The 15,566-nt window shown below is 43.8% G+C and overlaps 1 protein-coding gene across 7 annotated transcripts in view; it reads left to right on the plus strand.

Moving 5' to 3' along the window:
- RARB (retinoic acid receptor beta) overlaps positions 1-15,566 on the plus strand; it is a 313,198-nt gene that overhangs the window by 287,525 nt on the left and 10,107 nt on the right. For all 7 annotated transcript variants that reach the window (XM_063154628.1, XM_063154663.1, XM_063154646.1 and 4 more), the window contains 2 exons: positions 4,983-5,143; positions 11,943-12,119. In XM_063154628.1, coding sequence (XP_063010698.1) covers positions 4,983-5,143; positions 11,943-12,119 — 338 coding nt within the window. The remainder of the gene's footprint in view (positions 1-4,982; positions 5,144-11,942; positions 12,120-15,566) is intronic.

Genomic DNA, 15,566 nt, shown 5'->3' on the forward strand with positions numbered 1-15,566 from the left:
GATTGGAAACTTAAACTCCTTGAGTTCTCTCATCTTTGTGCTTTACTCCACCAGTTCTCAGGCCTGGAATCTGCCTGGGATGTGCAGCTGGATGTTGCTTTGGACCATGGGGTCAGAGAGCCTAGTTCAGCAGTAGCAGCAGGGTTGCTAGGGCTCCCTTGGTTTGAAATTTTCCAAGGTGACTGTTGGGAAAGACACCCTTATGGACTGCCATTCCATACCATTTAGCACAGTTTGTTGAAGAGTAATGTGTGGTATATCATGGGCATTTAACCTGATGGAGCACACTTGGCATTGGCACTAGGTGAGCATTTTGCTTATTTGACTGAAATTGGCCACAGCTGCTAACTTGTGCCAGAATTAGAATTTTTTTAGCAGCTGCCTCTGGAGTTGGAGAAGCAAGAGCATGGAGGAGCTGTGCAAGGCTTGTGGGTTTCCACCCTAGCAAACAGCTTGGTGCTGCTGGATTTCCCAGCTGCCGTGCTGGGGATCAGCCCCACAGCCACGCGTGGCACCATCAGCCTGCCCAGGCTCCCTGGTGTTCAGACAGGGACAGGTGGCTTCCCAAGGAGCAGGAGGACAGGCAGGACAGTGAGCCTCTGCCCAGAAGGGAGAACTGGCAGGTCTGCAGCGTTCCTACCTCAGTTCACCTCTCACTTCGCTTCTCATTGGGCTTTACAAACAAAAGGAGTCTTTTTGCAGACCGACCTTGTGCCCAGCACTCTGCAATTACTGACTTGCTCTGTGTGCTTTATGGTGCTTTTGAGGTTTGTTAGCTTAACGAGTAACTTCCAAAATATTTGGGGACAAGAGAAGTGTGGTTTTACAGGAATGTGAACTGACTGGAAGCACTAGTAGTTGTTGCTACAGGAACAAAACCAGCTAACTGGTACACAGAGCTCTTCAAAGGTCACGGGGATCTCCAAGACACAAAACTGCAGTGATAGCATTTCAAATAATGAATTTATAGCTGATTAATCATTTTAATACATGAAAGGAGTTGTCTGTGTATCTTCTGGATGTCTGGGGAAGCGCAGGTTGTGCAAGTAGTAGGAAAAATTGCATTGTGAGTCGCAAGTTCTTCTCCCTTGGACATGTTTGTGCCACCTTTGACAAATGGATGTACAAATATTCGCTATTCCGTGATTTTACCTGATTGCCTAGAAACTGTCTAAATCTCATGGGCTGGATCCCAGCTTATACTTAGCCAAACAGTGGCTAAGTTTGGTGGACCTGAGGGGTTTGTGTTTAAGACTGGACGATTCCCTGCATTAGGACATGCTTGAAATGACCCCACTCAGGCAGGAGAATTGCTGCAAGGTTACTAAATGAGAGCACTGGGGTTCTCCAAGAGAAGCTGTTTGTGTCTTCTCTATACTTAGTTCCATCTGCAGCAGGCCCTGTTTCCTTGAAGAATGCATCTGACCTTCGTGCACCTTTTGTGCCCTGTCCATCACTTTGAGCAGAAAAGGGGAAGTGTATCTGAGTCTAAGGAAAAGGGAATGGCAGTCCTGGGGTGAGGAGAACAGACTGAGCAGGACAAGAGGTGATGTTCTGCCCCCCTACCATCAGGGAGGAGGCTGAACATCTGAAGGTAGGGGCTATCTTAAGGCAGCACAAAGTTCCTTTGCCAGCTTGTGAACCCTGCTGTGGCTGCCTGGAGGTTTCTGGGTGTGGAAGTGCAAGTCCTGGCGTGTGTGTCAAGGGGACAGGGAAGCTGTCACAGGAAGATGGATTGAAGCAGACGTGCTCAGGTGTGGGCGTGTGTCACTCAGCCTTCTGAGACACGCCAAGACCTGGCTTCCTCACGTATCAAGATACACCTTTTTTCATGCTCCTTCCCCACACTACCGCCTTATTTATTTTTCTTTAACTTCCAAGAGTTCTCATAGGGCAAGAGAGCTTCCATACTGTCCCCTGTTGGGAGCTCCTAATTAATGCAGCCATCAAGTGAGAATTTAGTGCACGAGTAATGAAATTCATAACCTGAGTTTTCCACGGCAGCATTAACTGTGACACAGATTCATCACTGGTGTATCATCATTAAAAGGCAGTGGAATTGCATCGGGGATTGATGTGATCATATGCATGTAAAGATCAAGATACCAAAAGGTGTGATTTATGTAATATAAGCATAAGCTGTAATCCAAAACCCTTCCCACATGCGGTGTGACAGTTCCTGTTCCCAGAGCAGTGATGGTTTTTAAATTTACTGCATAAATGTGTGTGTGTGTTTATATGTTTTTATTTAACTCTTTTAAACATAGTCTTGTCTTAAGGTCTTTCTGTGCTTTTTTTTTTTTTTTTGCATGTTGATTTATAACTGTAGTTAAATCTGTCCAATAGTTCGGTGTTATTGAAATGCTTTATATTTTTGGAGCTTGGGTGTTATACATCAGCACTTTAATCCATTGTCTTACAGGGAATATGGAAACACTGACAGGTCTGATGCAGTCTTAATGAATAAAGTAAGAAGATATATATTATTCTGGATTTTCGTTATTTTAAAAGCTATCAGAATCATATAAGAAAGTTAATGAGTAACAAAAAATGTTCCTAGTTTTCAGGCTGTTTTACTTCTCCCCTTTCTACCCTCTGATTTGCACCAAAAGAGAAAGAGGACAGAGCTGGGCCAATTTGGTGATGAGGACTGATCAGCAGCTGTCCCTATGGTGGCCTTTGGAGGGAAAGGAACTTCACGTACACTGCAGAAGGAGCAGTGCTGGGATAGCAAAGGAGCGTGGCAGGGTTCCTGCCAGAGTTATCTCCTGGTCTCAGGGACCCCTTGGCACCTGCTTCGAAGCCTGGCCTGAATAATGCATTCAAATTGCACGAGGAGCTCAAAACTGTTGAGGGAAGTGGTTGTTGAGGCCGCCTGCTTGGCAAATTTGTCAGTCAGCTTGTAGAGCTATAAGTAACTGGGGCTTTGTGACAAAGGTTTATTGCTCTTTGTGGTTGTGTAGGAGTTTACAGAGTTTTCTAAGGAACTCCTTTATCTCCCAAGTACAGCAGTGATTAGGATTTGTTTCTGAAGTGCAGTGGCAGTTTGCAGCACTCGAGACATAGCTCTGGGTCTTGGATGTTTTTTCAGTGCAAAACATGGTGCTTGTGCTCTGCCCTGGGGTCCAGCAAACAAATCAGAGCATTTGCTTGAGGGGAAAGCTTGTAAAAGGAAGTGGGGAGCAACCAGTCCATCCCCCTAAATCTGACTGCACTGATAACATTGTACCTTTGCAAGGAATAACCTTTTTGGTCCACTCTTGCTGGTCTCCTTTGGGTCTGTGTTCTCCAAACACCAGAATTCAAGGTTAGGTTTTAATCCAGTGTGGTGCTCAGCAACCCAGCCCTGATCCAGCCAAGCACATTATTGACTTCAGTGAGGTCTGTCACACAGTTAAGTCAAGTTCATGCTTAAAATGTGCATGACTGGTGTCAGAATTCTCTCAGTTGCAAATTCAGACCTTTAGTGAGAAGACCAGAGTCATACATTGCATGGACTGTGTGCCTAATGGCCTTGTGAAGGAGAAACAAATGTTCACCACATCTCTACTCCTTGTTTTCTATTACACACAATATGTTATTTCTGTAGATGCCTCTGACTCTGATGCTTGCCCAGCCCACTATTTTTTCTGCTCTTTATGATTATTGTGGTTCACTGGCATGTAGGAGGCGACCACAGAAGATGTGGAGATGGGCCTGGGGAACCCACAGGGATAAAGAGCTGGCATGGAGGTGGCTTTGTGCTTCTCTCCCTTTGGCACAGATAGATGCACTTTCTGGGGCAGGACAGTACAAATAAGAATCAGCAGGTCTTTGGCCATCCAAAATCCCCAGCCATGCTCACAAGTGCCAAACCCACCAGCTGCACCCTCCGAGTTTAGGGCCTTGTTTTAAATATCGTGAGGTTTTGAATACTAACAATGTTAAGATTGGTTTTATTTATCCAGTAAGATTTAGTCTTCAGGGTGTTTAATATTGACATGGAGTCTTTGGGGAGAGGGATTGATTTTGCTTGGCTTTGTTGTAAAGCCTTATGCATCTGGTTACACTTAAGACGTTAGCTTTAGCTAACAGCAAGACTCTTGATAAAATTCACAATTACTGGCAATACTGTGGACATGGACTTATCTCCTGGGCACGTTTTGTAAAATTAAGCTATTTTCATTAAAAGAACAAAGAGCAGCATGGTGATGGAGCAGCTGTCATATTTTATTACAAAACACAAATATGTGGGAAATCAATTACAGCACGAGTGAGCACAATGCATATTTCCAGTAATCCCCCACGGCCGGGGGAAGGTAGAAGGCTGATCTGAGTGCAGAAGCAGATGGCAAGCAACTTTAGATAGCTTCACTGCCATTTTTTCTCTTTCAAGTATTTGTGCTTCTCCTTTGATCTTCAGAACTTGAGTTTAACGTGTTTCATCTTCTTTTGTTTACTGTTTTCACATTTAACTTTCCTTTTAAATAACTTCTGTTTGGTGGAGTTTGTATTAGTGTGGGGCTTTTTTATCTTCCATGCTGAGGTACTTAAGAAGAAAGACATTTGCTGTCTTTTTCTAGTGTTGCTCACATCCAATAAAATAGTGTCTGCTTCACTGCAGAGGGCTTCGCCATCCACCGTGCACAACTGTAGTTCTACAGCGGAAAAATCCCACCTCACAAAGCTACTAAGACACTGTGCATAAGAAGTTGCAGTAGACTTTCCTGGAAGGCTGATAATGTGGGATTGTGATGGCACACCCACAACAAACCCCTGTGGAAGTTTGGTTTAATCACTGCTCACTACATTTAGTTCTTAAATTATTTTTAAATGAGTAGGCTGCAATTAATGTCCTCTGTGCATATAACATTTTTATATTCAGCTAAAATAATGTGTGTTTAAAATAGCAGCGTTTTACAGTGATTTGAAATAGAGCAGCAAAAGCAACATAGATTGATCCGAATAACCCCATGTGATCTGTATCTCTGCTTTTCTTACAGCTGTCAGAAATGACAGGAACAAAAAGAAGAAGGAACCTTCAAAGCAGGAGTCCACAGAAAACTATGAAATGACAGCAGAGTTAGATGATCTCACTGAGAAGATCCGAAAAGCTCACCAGGAAACCTTCCCCTCGCTCTGCCAGCTGGGAAAATACACTACGGTGAGTATGATTTGAGGCACAGAGCCTTCTGGATGTGCCTGGATGATGTGAGTTTTGGAGGCCCTGGACATTTTTAATAGATGGAGCAGTAGATTCACTCTTTACACCTCCTAAGCCAGGAAAAAACCAGAGGTGTGTGTGCACAGGCTGCCTGCCTGCTGGGGAGAGAAATTGCACTTAGATGTGAGCGCTACTTAGCCGTATCACCAGAGACTCCTGGAGGATAAATCCAGCCAAAGGACCAGCTCCGAGACCATGAGTCAGTGACATTCCATCATTCATTAGACATTTCTTGGCTCCCAAAGATGTGATCTCTGCTCGTGCATCAGCAGATTACAACTTTGCAGGTGTAGGGAGTTCTTAAATGCTGCTGGATTACTGGTGATAGTCCCAAAGCTACCAAGGTCAAGGAAAATATGAAATGTTTAAGTAAAACAGTTTCCAAAACGCTCATTTGCAGTTTATTCCTAGAATCATAGAATATCCTGAGTTGGAAGGGACCCACAAGGATCACTGAGTTCAACTCCTGGCTCTGCACATGACAGCCCCAAAAAATTATACATCCTTTTCCAGTCTACCAAAAGATCCCATAACAGCAAAAAGTTTTGCTGCTTTTAGAAGTGAAAAATCAGCCCCCCCATTAAGAAGCTCAGTACTGTGGGAATTTCTCCAGACATGAGTCAGGGAAATAATTTTTCTTCAATACATATATATATATTGCTAAATACAGGGAAAGTCAGTGAAATTAATTGATTAAAGAAAATTGAACATCAAGTTTGCAAATCCAATAATAAAAGAAATTATGAAAAATAACTGTTAGGTAATGTTTAGAACCTTATCAGTTAAGAAATGACTACTGAGTCTGGGCTTGCTGTTGGTTGCAGCAGCATTGACTGTTTCAGAGGGGTGTGCAAAACATCCTGAGGTAATCAGGCATGTGCTCTTATTGCTGAGAGCAGGAGTTTAGGGGTGGTGTGGCATGTCTGGGGCAAGGAGACAGCTGCCTCCATGGTTCTTGCCCTGCAGCCCCAGCTGAAGATCTGGGACCAGTCCTCAGAGGCGTGGTGGAACACTACTCTCACTGGGTTGCTCTCTGGTTCGAGTAAATTTTCTGCTATTGAAACAAACATTCAGTTTCTCAGAGTGATGTAGGCAAATCCCTGTGTGCCCACAATATTCACTGTTTCAGCAATCAGGGTGCTTTTTAATGGCATATTAACCTATTTACAAAACAGAGTGCAAGGCTCAAAACTGAAGTCTGAGTGTAAGACTTGGTATTTAAGTGCAAGAAAAGCAAGTACATATGGTGTGATTTTAGAAAAAGGTACATATTTCATGTTGTGACAGTATTTTCACCAGCACTTTTCACATTTAAATCTGAGCCCCATGTAAACTGGTTAGTACTGGGGAAGGAGCCTGTCCTCCCCATGTTTCTCTGGTCCTTCCCAGCAGGAACACATTAGAATGTGTTTCCACCTTAGCTGGGAGTTAGCAGAGTGCTCTGCAGATGGCCCTGCACTGCATCCTGGGAATTGCCAAAGATCCTCGAGGGTTGAAAGATAAACCTTGGCACCTCTACACTTGCATTAGGTACTGGATGCTGAAGTATCATTAATCTTTTAGCTCTTGAAATGATACAAGTGGATGAAATTGGAGAGGGCCTTGTTGCATAGCACACCCACTGCTGATGCCTTCGTCCTTAGGTTCTGTCTGAACTCCATGGGGAGTTTATGCCTCTGTTGGAATTTCAGAGCCCTTGTTGAGAGCACCTGGATCTCAGTAATGAGCAGATGAATCTGGGCTGTCTATGGAACACGAGTAGCCATGATTTGACTGCACTCTTTCTGAGGCTGGGTATTGGTCATTCATATCTCTAGCCCGATGGGACAGCCTGGGGCAGGAGATTTCTTGTTTTCAGCTTTGCTCTGTTGGAAGTCCAAAGCAGGGAACTGCTGCACAGGGCTCACCCTCTCCTGCTTTGTCATGGAACAAGTTGCAATAACAGAATTATGCTGAAAGAGTTAATTTTGGCTTACCTTGAATCTTTGAGAGCAATGCAGCGTCCTTCAAACACTGCATGAGAACTAATAGCAGTGGTGCTAAATACTGTCCTCTTGCTGCATTCTCATAGTCTGTGTGTGAAGTGCAGAGTGTATAAATCTCTCATCTAGGTAAGGTCTGGCAGCCACTTTGGCATTTTATGTAGGACTTCAGTGTTAAGAGCTCATGTGGGAAGGACAGATTAGTGCTGAGGCTGGAATAAGGGTCACCTTCCCCTCCAGCCTCCTGCCAGCCCAGGGGCAGGGGATAATCCTTTCTGCAGCACTGAGGATCCAAGAGGCTCTGGGATGTGGAAGCTGTGTGTGCTGGTCACACGAGCACAGCTCTGGTGCCTGGACACCACCAGCAGCTGCGGATCAAACAGCAGGGCTCCCTCAACAACCTGAGACACTTGAAGCAGAGACCAGAAATCAAAAAACAAAGGAGCACAGAGCCCTTTTTCTAAGTGCTGAGTCCAAGGGGAGCCTATAGGCTAAAAGCCTATGCCACACTGCTTTTTTTGATAGTAACTATCTAGTACATGTGGAAGATTGCCCCCAGTCCTGCTTTTGTGCCTGGTTCTGCATGCTGTCAGTCATGAGGCATGGCATGCTCGCACTACAGAGCACACAGATTGCTTTTATAACCTTCTCTAAGTGAGAGGTGAGAAGTGAGTGTTTCTAACCAATGTGGATTCCATTGGATTTTGTGAGCCTTTCATTTGTGTACTGACAAGGATGGTGGATGGAAGAAAATGTTATGCACGAGCAGCCCCGAAGTGCCTTTGGTTACACAATCATTCAGACTGTTTTAAAAGATTTCATTTGTTGCTAAAAAGTGCAAAAAATTATAGGAGTGTAACATAAAAGAGACCTTACAGAGATATAGTAAAAATAAAAACCTGTTCAGGCATTTGGCTTGTGTATCTGGCTCCTGTCACTCTTGAGGACTGCTGCCTGCATTTCCCAGAGGGAAGGGTTACATGGTGATTTTTTTCTGCTACCATTGTGTATTTTTAGCTATTAAAATGGTTTTGGAGAAGCATTTTCAATTATTTTTTATATCCATCTGCTGTTTAAAAAGTGGCCCCATACTTTGCATAATTAATAGAAGTCTACTTAAAATAATGGGAGAATAGCCCCTGTGTTAAATTCATTTGGCTTAACAGTTGCATTTGGTGGGCAGTGACAAGTACAGTTCTACCAATGATGAGAATCAGCAAGCTGTTTAAATGTAATGGATTCCAAAAGTCTATCATAAACAGATCTGTTTTATTACTGTCATCCAGGTAAGAGAGAGTGCCTGAGTAATTTCTCTGGAGATGTCATACTTTATAGTATAATTGAGTGTAACTATACTGCTTGTCCCTTGAGAGTGGTATTATTTGTAAGTCTACAGCTGTGTTGCATCCAGCCTTGTGATAAAGGGAGGATAAAACACAAAACAACTTTGGCTCTGCAGACCCGTGCTGCAGATTCTCCTGGGTTGCTCTTGGCTAGCTGGAAGTGAAGAGGTTCCACATCTTGACAGCCTTTTGTTCTTTGTAAGTGCTGGTCTTAGAAGTTACACAGCTATTGTTCAGTGCCATTGAAGAGGAATATATACATATATAAAAATGTGTGTATCTCCTGATACTGGGACTGAGCAGGGACATGTGCTGTGGTCCTCAGCGACCTCGCTGGAGCTGGAGTGCATTGCTGCTTTTACTAAAGAGGCATCACGAGTGCTCCTGATTAGGGCAGAGTGCCCCTGTGAGCCTTGTTTCCTTTGTAAAGTGGATTTTAAAGACAGTAGGGATTCTGCTGCTGTGTATGTTTCTACGAGTACCTCATCCCATATTGTTAATGTGGATACAGAGCAGCCTGCAATGAAAAAACAAAAATGATGGAAAAAATGGGATCAATTTATGTGGCAAAAATGGCTGTTTAATTGGATTTCATAGCAAGGTTGGGCTTTTCCACTGATAAAGATGCCACTAGGGTGCATTACAGTATTGTTCCACCATATGTGCACTGGTGCATAGGCCTGAAAAACATGTGAGACTGCTCCTGGAAAAGACACCCAAAAACCTGCTTCAGTAAAATATTCAGGAAAAGTCATAGCGTCTGCATCTTTTTCACAGCATGGATAGAGGAGATCTCCAGGCAAATCTAATAAGAATTTTTGTTTCTGTTGTGCATTTTTTTTAACCCTGTGTTTTATTGTTCAACCTATACATAGATATTGAGTCAGTTTGGGTTTTTCAATACTGAGAAATGCTGCTAAAAATCCAGCTCTTTCCTGTGACACTTGTGTTGGCGTTCATTAACAGATAGAATGTTAAAACTCTTTCCATTTGTAGCATCTCAGAGGTAATGTGCAAACCACATTAGCTCCAATGCTGAGGGATCTGGCACCTGGCAAATAAAACACCTGGTTATTTTGTATTTTATTAACTGCCCCCTCTCTTCAGTTTGCATAATAGAGAGTTAGATTTACATTAGTTACGACGGCCGTGCATTACTCCTAATAGAAGACACGTCAAACTTCCCGTTGCTGGCACTGCAGCATGATAAAGTAACCTCATATGATACTGATGAAGATTTCGTTCACACTTGCTGGTTTCATGCAACGTCTTTTTTTCCAGATGGATACCCTATTGTAAAATGATTTCCTGCTTTAGGCTCTGCTTTGTGTAGCTCTCTGCTATGCCATCTTTCTATGAACTGGATAAACTGCCTATTAAATTTAATTACAGCCTGAATGACTGCACATCTTGATCTTATTTTTCCTCCAATGTACTGTATTTCACCAAGGTCCTTGAGGATGAAATAAAATAAATCTGAGGGATGCATACTCCAGTAGCTGAGAGAAATGTTTCAAAGGGCATTACAATCACTGTTAACTCATTAGTTTTGGACCATTTTGAAGGCAATACTTTAGGTTTAGCATTATGGAGATATTTTCTTTTGTCATTTAAAAAAACCCAAAAGAAAATAGAGGAAGTTCCCAGAATAAAAATTCAAATAGAAATGATGAAATGAATTAATTATCCCCTAAAGAGAAGGGTAGCAGGAAAGAGCATGCATGCTCCTTCAGACTGCTCAGCACAGTCAGCGTTTATTTTTTCCAATTAGGGCCTAATGTAAATATTCCTGGCTCAAATCTCCACGCTGTTCCCAGTGAGGGTGAATGTCAGGCTGGTGGCGCCCTGGGGACCCGTCAGGGCTTTCCCCTTCATGACTGATGGTAGTGGTGGTGTCTTGTGAAGGCAGTGCTGGGATGGGGTCCAGAGCATCACAGCCAAGCTGAGCTCACTCCACATTGCCCCACCAACCTCTTCCAGCCCTGTGTCCTTCCCGTGAACCAAAGAAAGCTGACAAGATAATGGCTTCAGTGGTTTTCTAAGAGGTGATGTCCTCACCATCAGCAGTGGTGGTGGCAGGCTCATTGGAAATGTTTCCTCCACGAAAGTGTGATCTGTGTAATTTGAATGCTTTTTGATGGCTATTTAATCTGCCATGTCTGTTAGACTTTTAGGTTGAGACTCTGCTCATTTAAGTTTAATTTTAAAGTTAATTTAACATTTTAACTTCAACCAGCTGGGACTGAGGCGGCTGATCACATGGGCTTCCTCTGCAGCTGGGGAGGAAGCCACTGCCTGAGCATATTTTTATAGGTAAAATTCCTCCTGCAGTGAAGAGGAGATCACCCAGATGCTGAAGGCAGCTGCAATGCACTCTGAACTTGGTGCCTTATGAAACAGGGGAGTGGGGGACGCCATCCTAAATATCAAATGCTGACAATACACTGCATGTGAGGGCAGAAGGAGATTTGGGTACTTCAGAGCTCTGTCATTACCTGTTTCTTGTCACTCTGCTGGAGTCCTGTATGGATTGGAATGGACTCACCAGGTCTGCTCATGACAACCAGTCTTTGTGGGCTGGCATCAACTGGGTCACAGCAGATTTTGAGTCAGACTGTTCTTGGCTGACATGTTCAGCTTTTCCAAGGGTTAAGTGGTTGTTCCAAATATATAAAAATGTGAGTTTGATCACAAACTTAACACAAGTTTCCTATGCACTCTAGAAAATGATGGAGATTTTGAGGTATGTGAATATAAACATTCTCTGAAAGATGCCACCAGAATGTCCTTGTTACATTTCCAGCAGAGGGGATGTATGTTGGATGCACCATCAAATGAGCACGTAGCATTCATCAAGGCACATGGGATTTTCCTTAGCATTATGTAAATAAATGCTCTGTAAGTCATGGGAGACTGTAGCTTCAGAAAGCTGTGGCAGAGCCACAGAGCAGAGAAATTAAGCAGAACCAATTTTGTAAGACCTTAAGTATGTGAAACTATGTTCCAAATATTGTGCTGCTTTTTCCAGAGGAGGACCCAATATTCTTGTTCCACTGTTCATTTATATTTTCTGGGGTACAACTGTAAATTGTCTTTCTCAATGCACTTATTATATAATGGCAAGGAAGAATAATGAGGGTGGCATTTGGAAATGTTTAAGTTCATTTGTATTCCTTGTACAGATGGCCTCTGCAATCATAAGTAACAGAGAAGTATCCAAGGAATTTTCAGGCGATTAATCCAAGTTTAAAACCAGCATCATCCCGACAGCAAGCTGCAGAAAATGCCTGGAATGTTAATAGAAAGTACTTCTGGAAGGAAAACGTGCTAGTTGTTTCCTTCCCTTGAAAACCGATTGCTGAAAGGGACGTTGTTGATTTATGGTGCCTTCTGTCTGTCTGTCTGTCTTTCCAGAACTCCAGCGCAGATCATCGGGTTCGACTGGACCTTGGGCTTTGGGACAAATTCAGTGAACTTGCAACAAAGTGCATTATTAAAATAGTGGAATTTGCAAAGCGATTGCCAGGCTTTACAAGTTTGACCATTGCAGACCAAATAACTCTACTGAAAGCAGCCTGCCTGGATATACTGGTATGTATTTTTAACATCATTGTTCTCCTGCTAATGTGTTTTCTATTCTTCTTTTTACTGCAATTGACAGGAAGAGGGGGGAGAAATATGGCCCTGACCTTACTGTTGTAAAATTGAACTTACTGGTTAGTCTGGTGTGGTCAGAAGATGACTCCAGCACACCTACAGAGGTGTGTTTTGGGGGATGAGCATACTTTTCAAAATGAGTCCTTACACATTTTGGTATTGTGGCATGTGTAACTTTGGAAAATTTTCTTTACTGTTAACACTGAAGAGACATCTGTTTCTCCTTCATTTCTCCTTCATCCTTCCTTCCTTTATCCTGTGTATAAAGGATACCTAGAGGAACAGTCCACTGCATAATGGTTTAGGAATGTGCTGTACCTGTGCTCATGAGGGAATTTAAGGAATAAGACACAAGTCTTCACAATTAGTGTTTTTAAGGTTTTAGAGGGGAAGCTGGTGTGCCTGGATCCTGTCAGATGCAAGCCTCTGGCACTCATATCCCCCTGCTTTCTCCAGTGCTGCAGGTATCTATGGAAGTGGCCGATGTAATGGACTCGCTGCAGGTTGTAGCTAAATGCAATTTAATTTTAAACAGGCAAACATGCAACCTGCAGGAGGGAACTGAGCAGGTGGGCTGGGAGTCTGTCTCCAGACCTTGCCTTGCCACTATGTCAAGGCAAAGCTGTCTTCCTTCCCTTTGTCTCTGGTTGTTTCTGTCATGCTGACCTTCAGAGGAGCCCTCTGGGATCTCAGCATTTCTTTTTCAAGACCTCAGAGGTCTTCAGGCTTTTAGTGGCAAATATGCTTGGTATTACTGGTTGTAGCAATAACTTGCAGTAAAACAGTAGGTTCAATGTAAACATATTTTAAATGTTTCATTCTGAGCACAAACCTTCAGGTCCTCATGGAGCCAAGCTTGGCCAGTCTAGAAGCATCTTGTAGGATGGCTACTGTAGATATATTTTTTGTCATGACACGGGAGTTTAAACTAGGGAAGCTGAAGTTGAAGTAATTAATCTTGGAATTTCTAAAAGTGCATTGCTTCAAACAGGATCATGTTGAGGGGGACATTAACTGCTGTGACCTTTTCCTCTTGTTTTGTCAAAAGCTGTTTGGAAGAATCGCATCAAGAGGACATTGATGAAGGAGGAAGAGGGTTAGGAGAGGGGAAGGGGTTTCATTCTTTGGCCTATAGAAAAAGGGAAGGTTGAAGTTGCCCTGCCATGCTTGAGAGTCACCTCTTGTTGTTCCCTAATCCAGGCACTCATTCAGAGTCAGCCTCTCATTGTTGCTGGGAGTGTCCCTCGGTGGGGCAGGGCCATTCGTTACCGATTGCACGCCTGTCATCACCAGCTCTGTCCCCAGCAGATTCTGTTACCTTCCCCTCACACCAGAGGCAGATGGTGATCAAAAAACTGCAGCATTGCCTCGAGTGTGTTCTGCCAGCAGCAGGGGATGGGAACTGCTTTGTGCTGTGCTGCTGTAACCCATAACTAATAGTTAATACAGAAACTATCCATAAAGGATGGGGAGGAGCCAGGATATGGCAAGAACCCGCTCATCCAAACCTCTTACTCCTAAAACTTCCCCCCTCAAGCTGCCACCTTGTTTGTTTGTGCCACGCCCTGGCTCCAGAGCTGCTGGATAACAAATACCCTAATTCTGTAATCCTGTGAGCTCCTGATGCTCTTTGTTGGAGTGGGCAGTGGCAGCTTGCCCTGGGAACGTGCACAGCCCCTGTGGCACAGGGTCCCTGCAGCAGCTCACTCAGTGCTGCCATTGCCAACGCTGGCTAAAAAATTGAGGGGCCCCTTTTTGGTAGGGGTTTTATCTGAAGTGCCTCGATAAAGGCACTTTGATCAAATAAAAGCCTAGTTGTCAGATTAGAAAAAGAGAATGAAGCAGGTGGTATATAGTGACTTTATTTCAACTAATTAATGGATAGTAAAGTTGATTCTTTAATATGATTCATCACTTTTACTTTGTGGCCATTGGCAACCTTCGAGCTCTAGTTATAAACTTCATTGAGGCCTGTCATTCCAGATCACCTGCTCATTCTGTTTTTATTTTTCACAAAGCCAGAGAAGGTGACACATCCAAGCGAGCAGGGCATAGTGAGCACCATAGAGTCTGCAGCTGGGAGGAGCTGAGGCTTTTCCAAAGCCAGGAACAGATACAGCACGGCTAATAGTCCTAACTTTCCTGTGTGACATTTACACAAACTTTATGTGACTATTTTATGTGCTGCTTAAAAAGAAAATGGGATAATTACCATTACCAAAATGGTACAGTAATGCGTAGTGTGCGCTGCCTGTGAAATGCTGTATCCATTAAAGCAGCATCACCTGCACATAATCAGAATTGCAGTGCTGCTCTCTATTTAAGCTGAACATCAGTACTGGAGCAGTTTTAATAGCACATATTCCCCCCCCAGCAAGCCAGTTGTCCTAGTTATGAGTGTTTTGTTTTGTGGTGCCTTGAGATGCAGAGCGAGCGCTGCTGCCCCTCCTGCTGCACCAAGCACCCAGTGGCTGCTGTGTGAGCTCTGCTGAGCAGGGCCATGAGCCTCAGCAGTGTGTCCTCATGATCCTGCTGCTCTGCCATGCCCTGGACGTGTTCCCAGAGCCACAGCACGTGGGAGGAGCAGCGTGGCGCTCCCAGGTTGGGTGGCCAGGCTTCCCTGCCAGCAGGACCCCTCCACTGCCCGCCTGCCCTTCAGCACCAGCTGTAGAGAGTCTTGAGCATTATTAGACCCTGCCAAGGTCTCTGCTCAATTGGTTCCTGTGGCTATGGATACTTAAGCCCCTCTTAAACAGGCTGACAAGAGAAGTGGTGCCAGGAGCTCAGTAAACTCCGATGGGTATGGGCCAAAGAATTGTTTTATGTACAAACAAACACTAACTCTGGAAGGGAAAAAACATCAAGCTTCCTGAAGCAGCTCGAGGCGCCAAATGAGGATAGTGGAATTTATATCTTGTCTGGTGCCAAAAGTTGTAGGGATAAATATTACTAAATTTCAGTCAATAACACTTGTAAAAGTGAGTGCTTCTGTCTGCTGGTACACTGGCCCAGCAGCAGCCAAGCATCCCCAGCCTCGCTGGCAAGACAAATGTGGAAAGAATCCAGAGTCCAGACTATCTTAAATCTAATGGATAAAAGCCTGAGAAGCCCTTGAATGCTAATCCTTAATGATGTAATTTTTGTTTTCTCTTGCAAGCCCTGTGCGTTAGTGCCAGGCAGGAATTGGTGTGTGCAGAACAAGCTGTGCTGACGGGGTTTGGCAGTGCCATGAGGCATCATTGCTTCAGAGTCACCTGCCCGGGTTTCTCCTCTCAAGGAACTGCTCCAGCCAGCTGAGGCAGCTAGTGTCTAACAAAAGGATTTCTTAAAAAATAGGCCCAGCTTTCCCTACCTAATCTGTTTAAAATGAGTAACAGTTCT

The sequence above is a fragment of the Melospiza melodia genome, chromosome 1 (genome assembly GCF_035770615.1).
Source record: "Melospiza melodia melodia isolate bMelMel2 chromosome 1, bMelMel2.pri, whole genome shotgun sequence".
NCBI classification, from domain to species: domain Eukaryota; kingdom Metazoa; phylum Chordata; class Aves; order Passeriformes; family Passerellidae; genus Melospiza; species Melospiza melodia.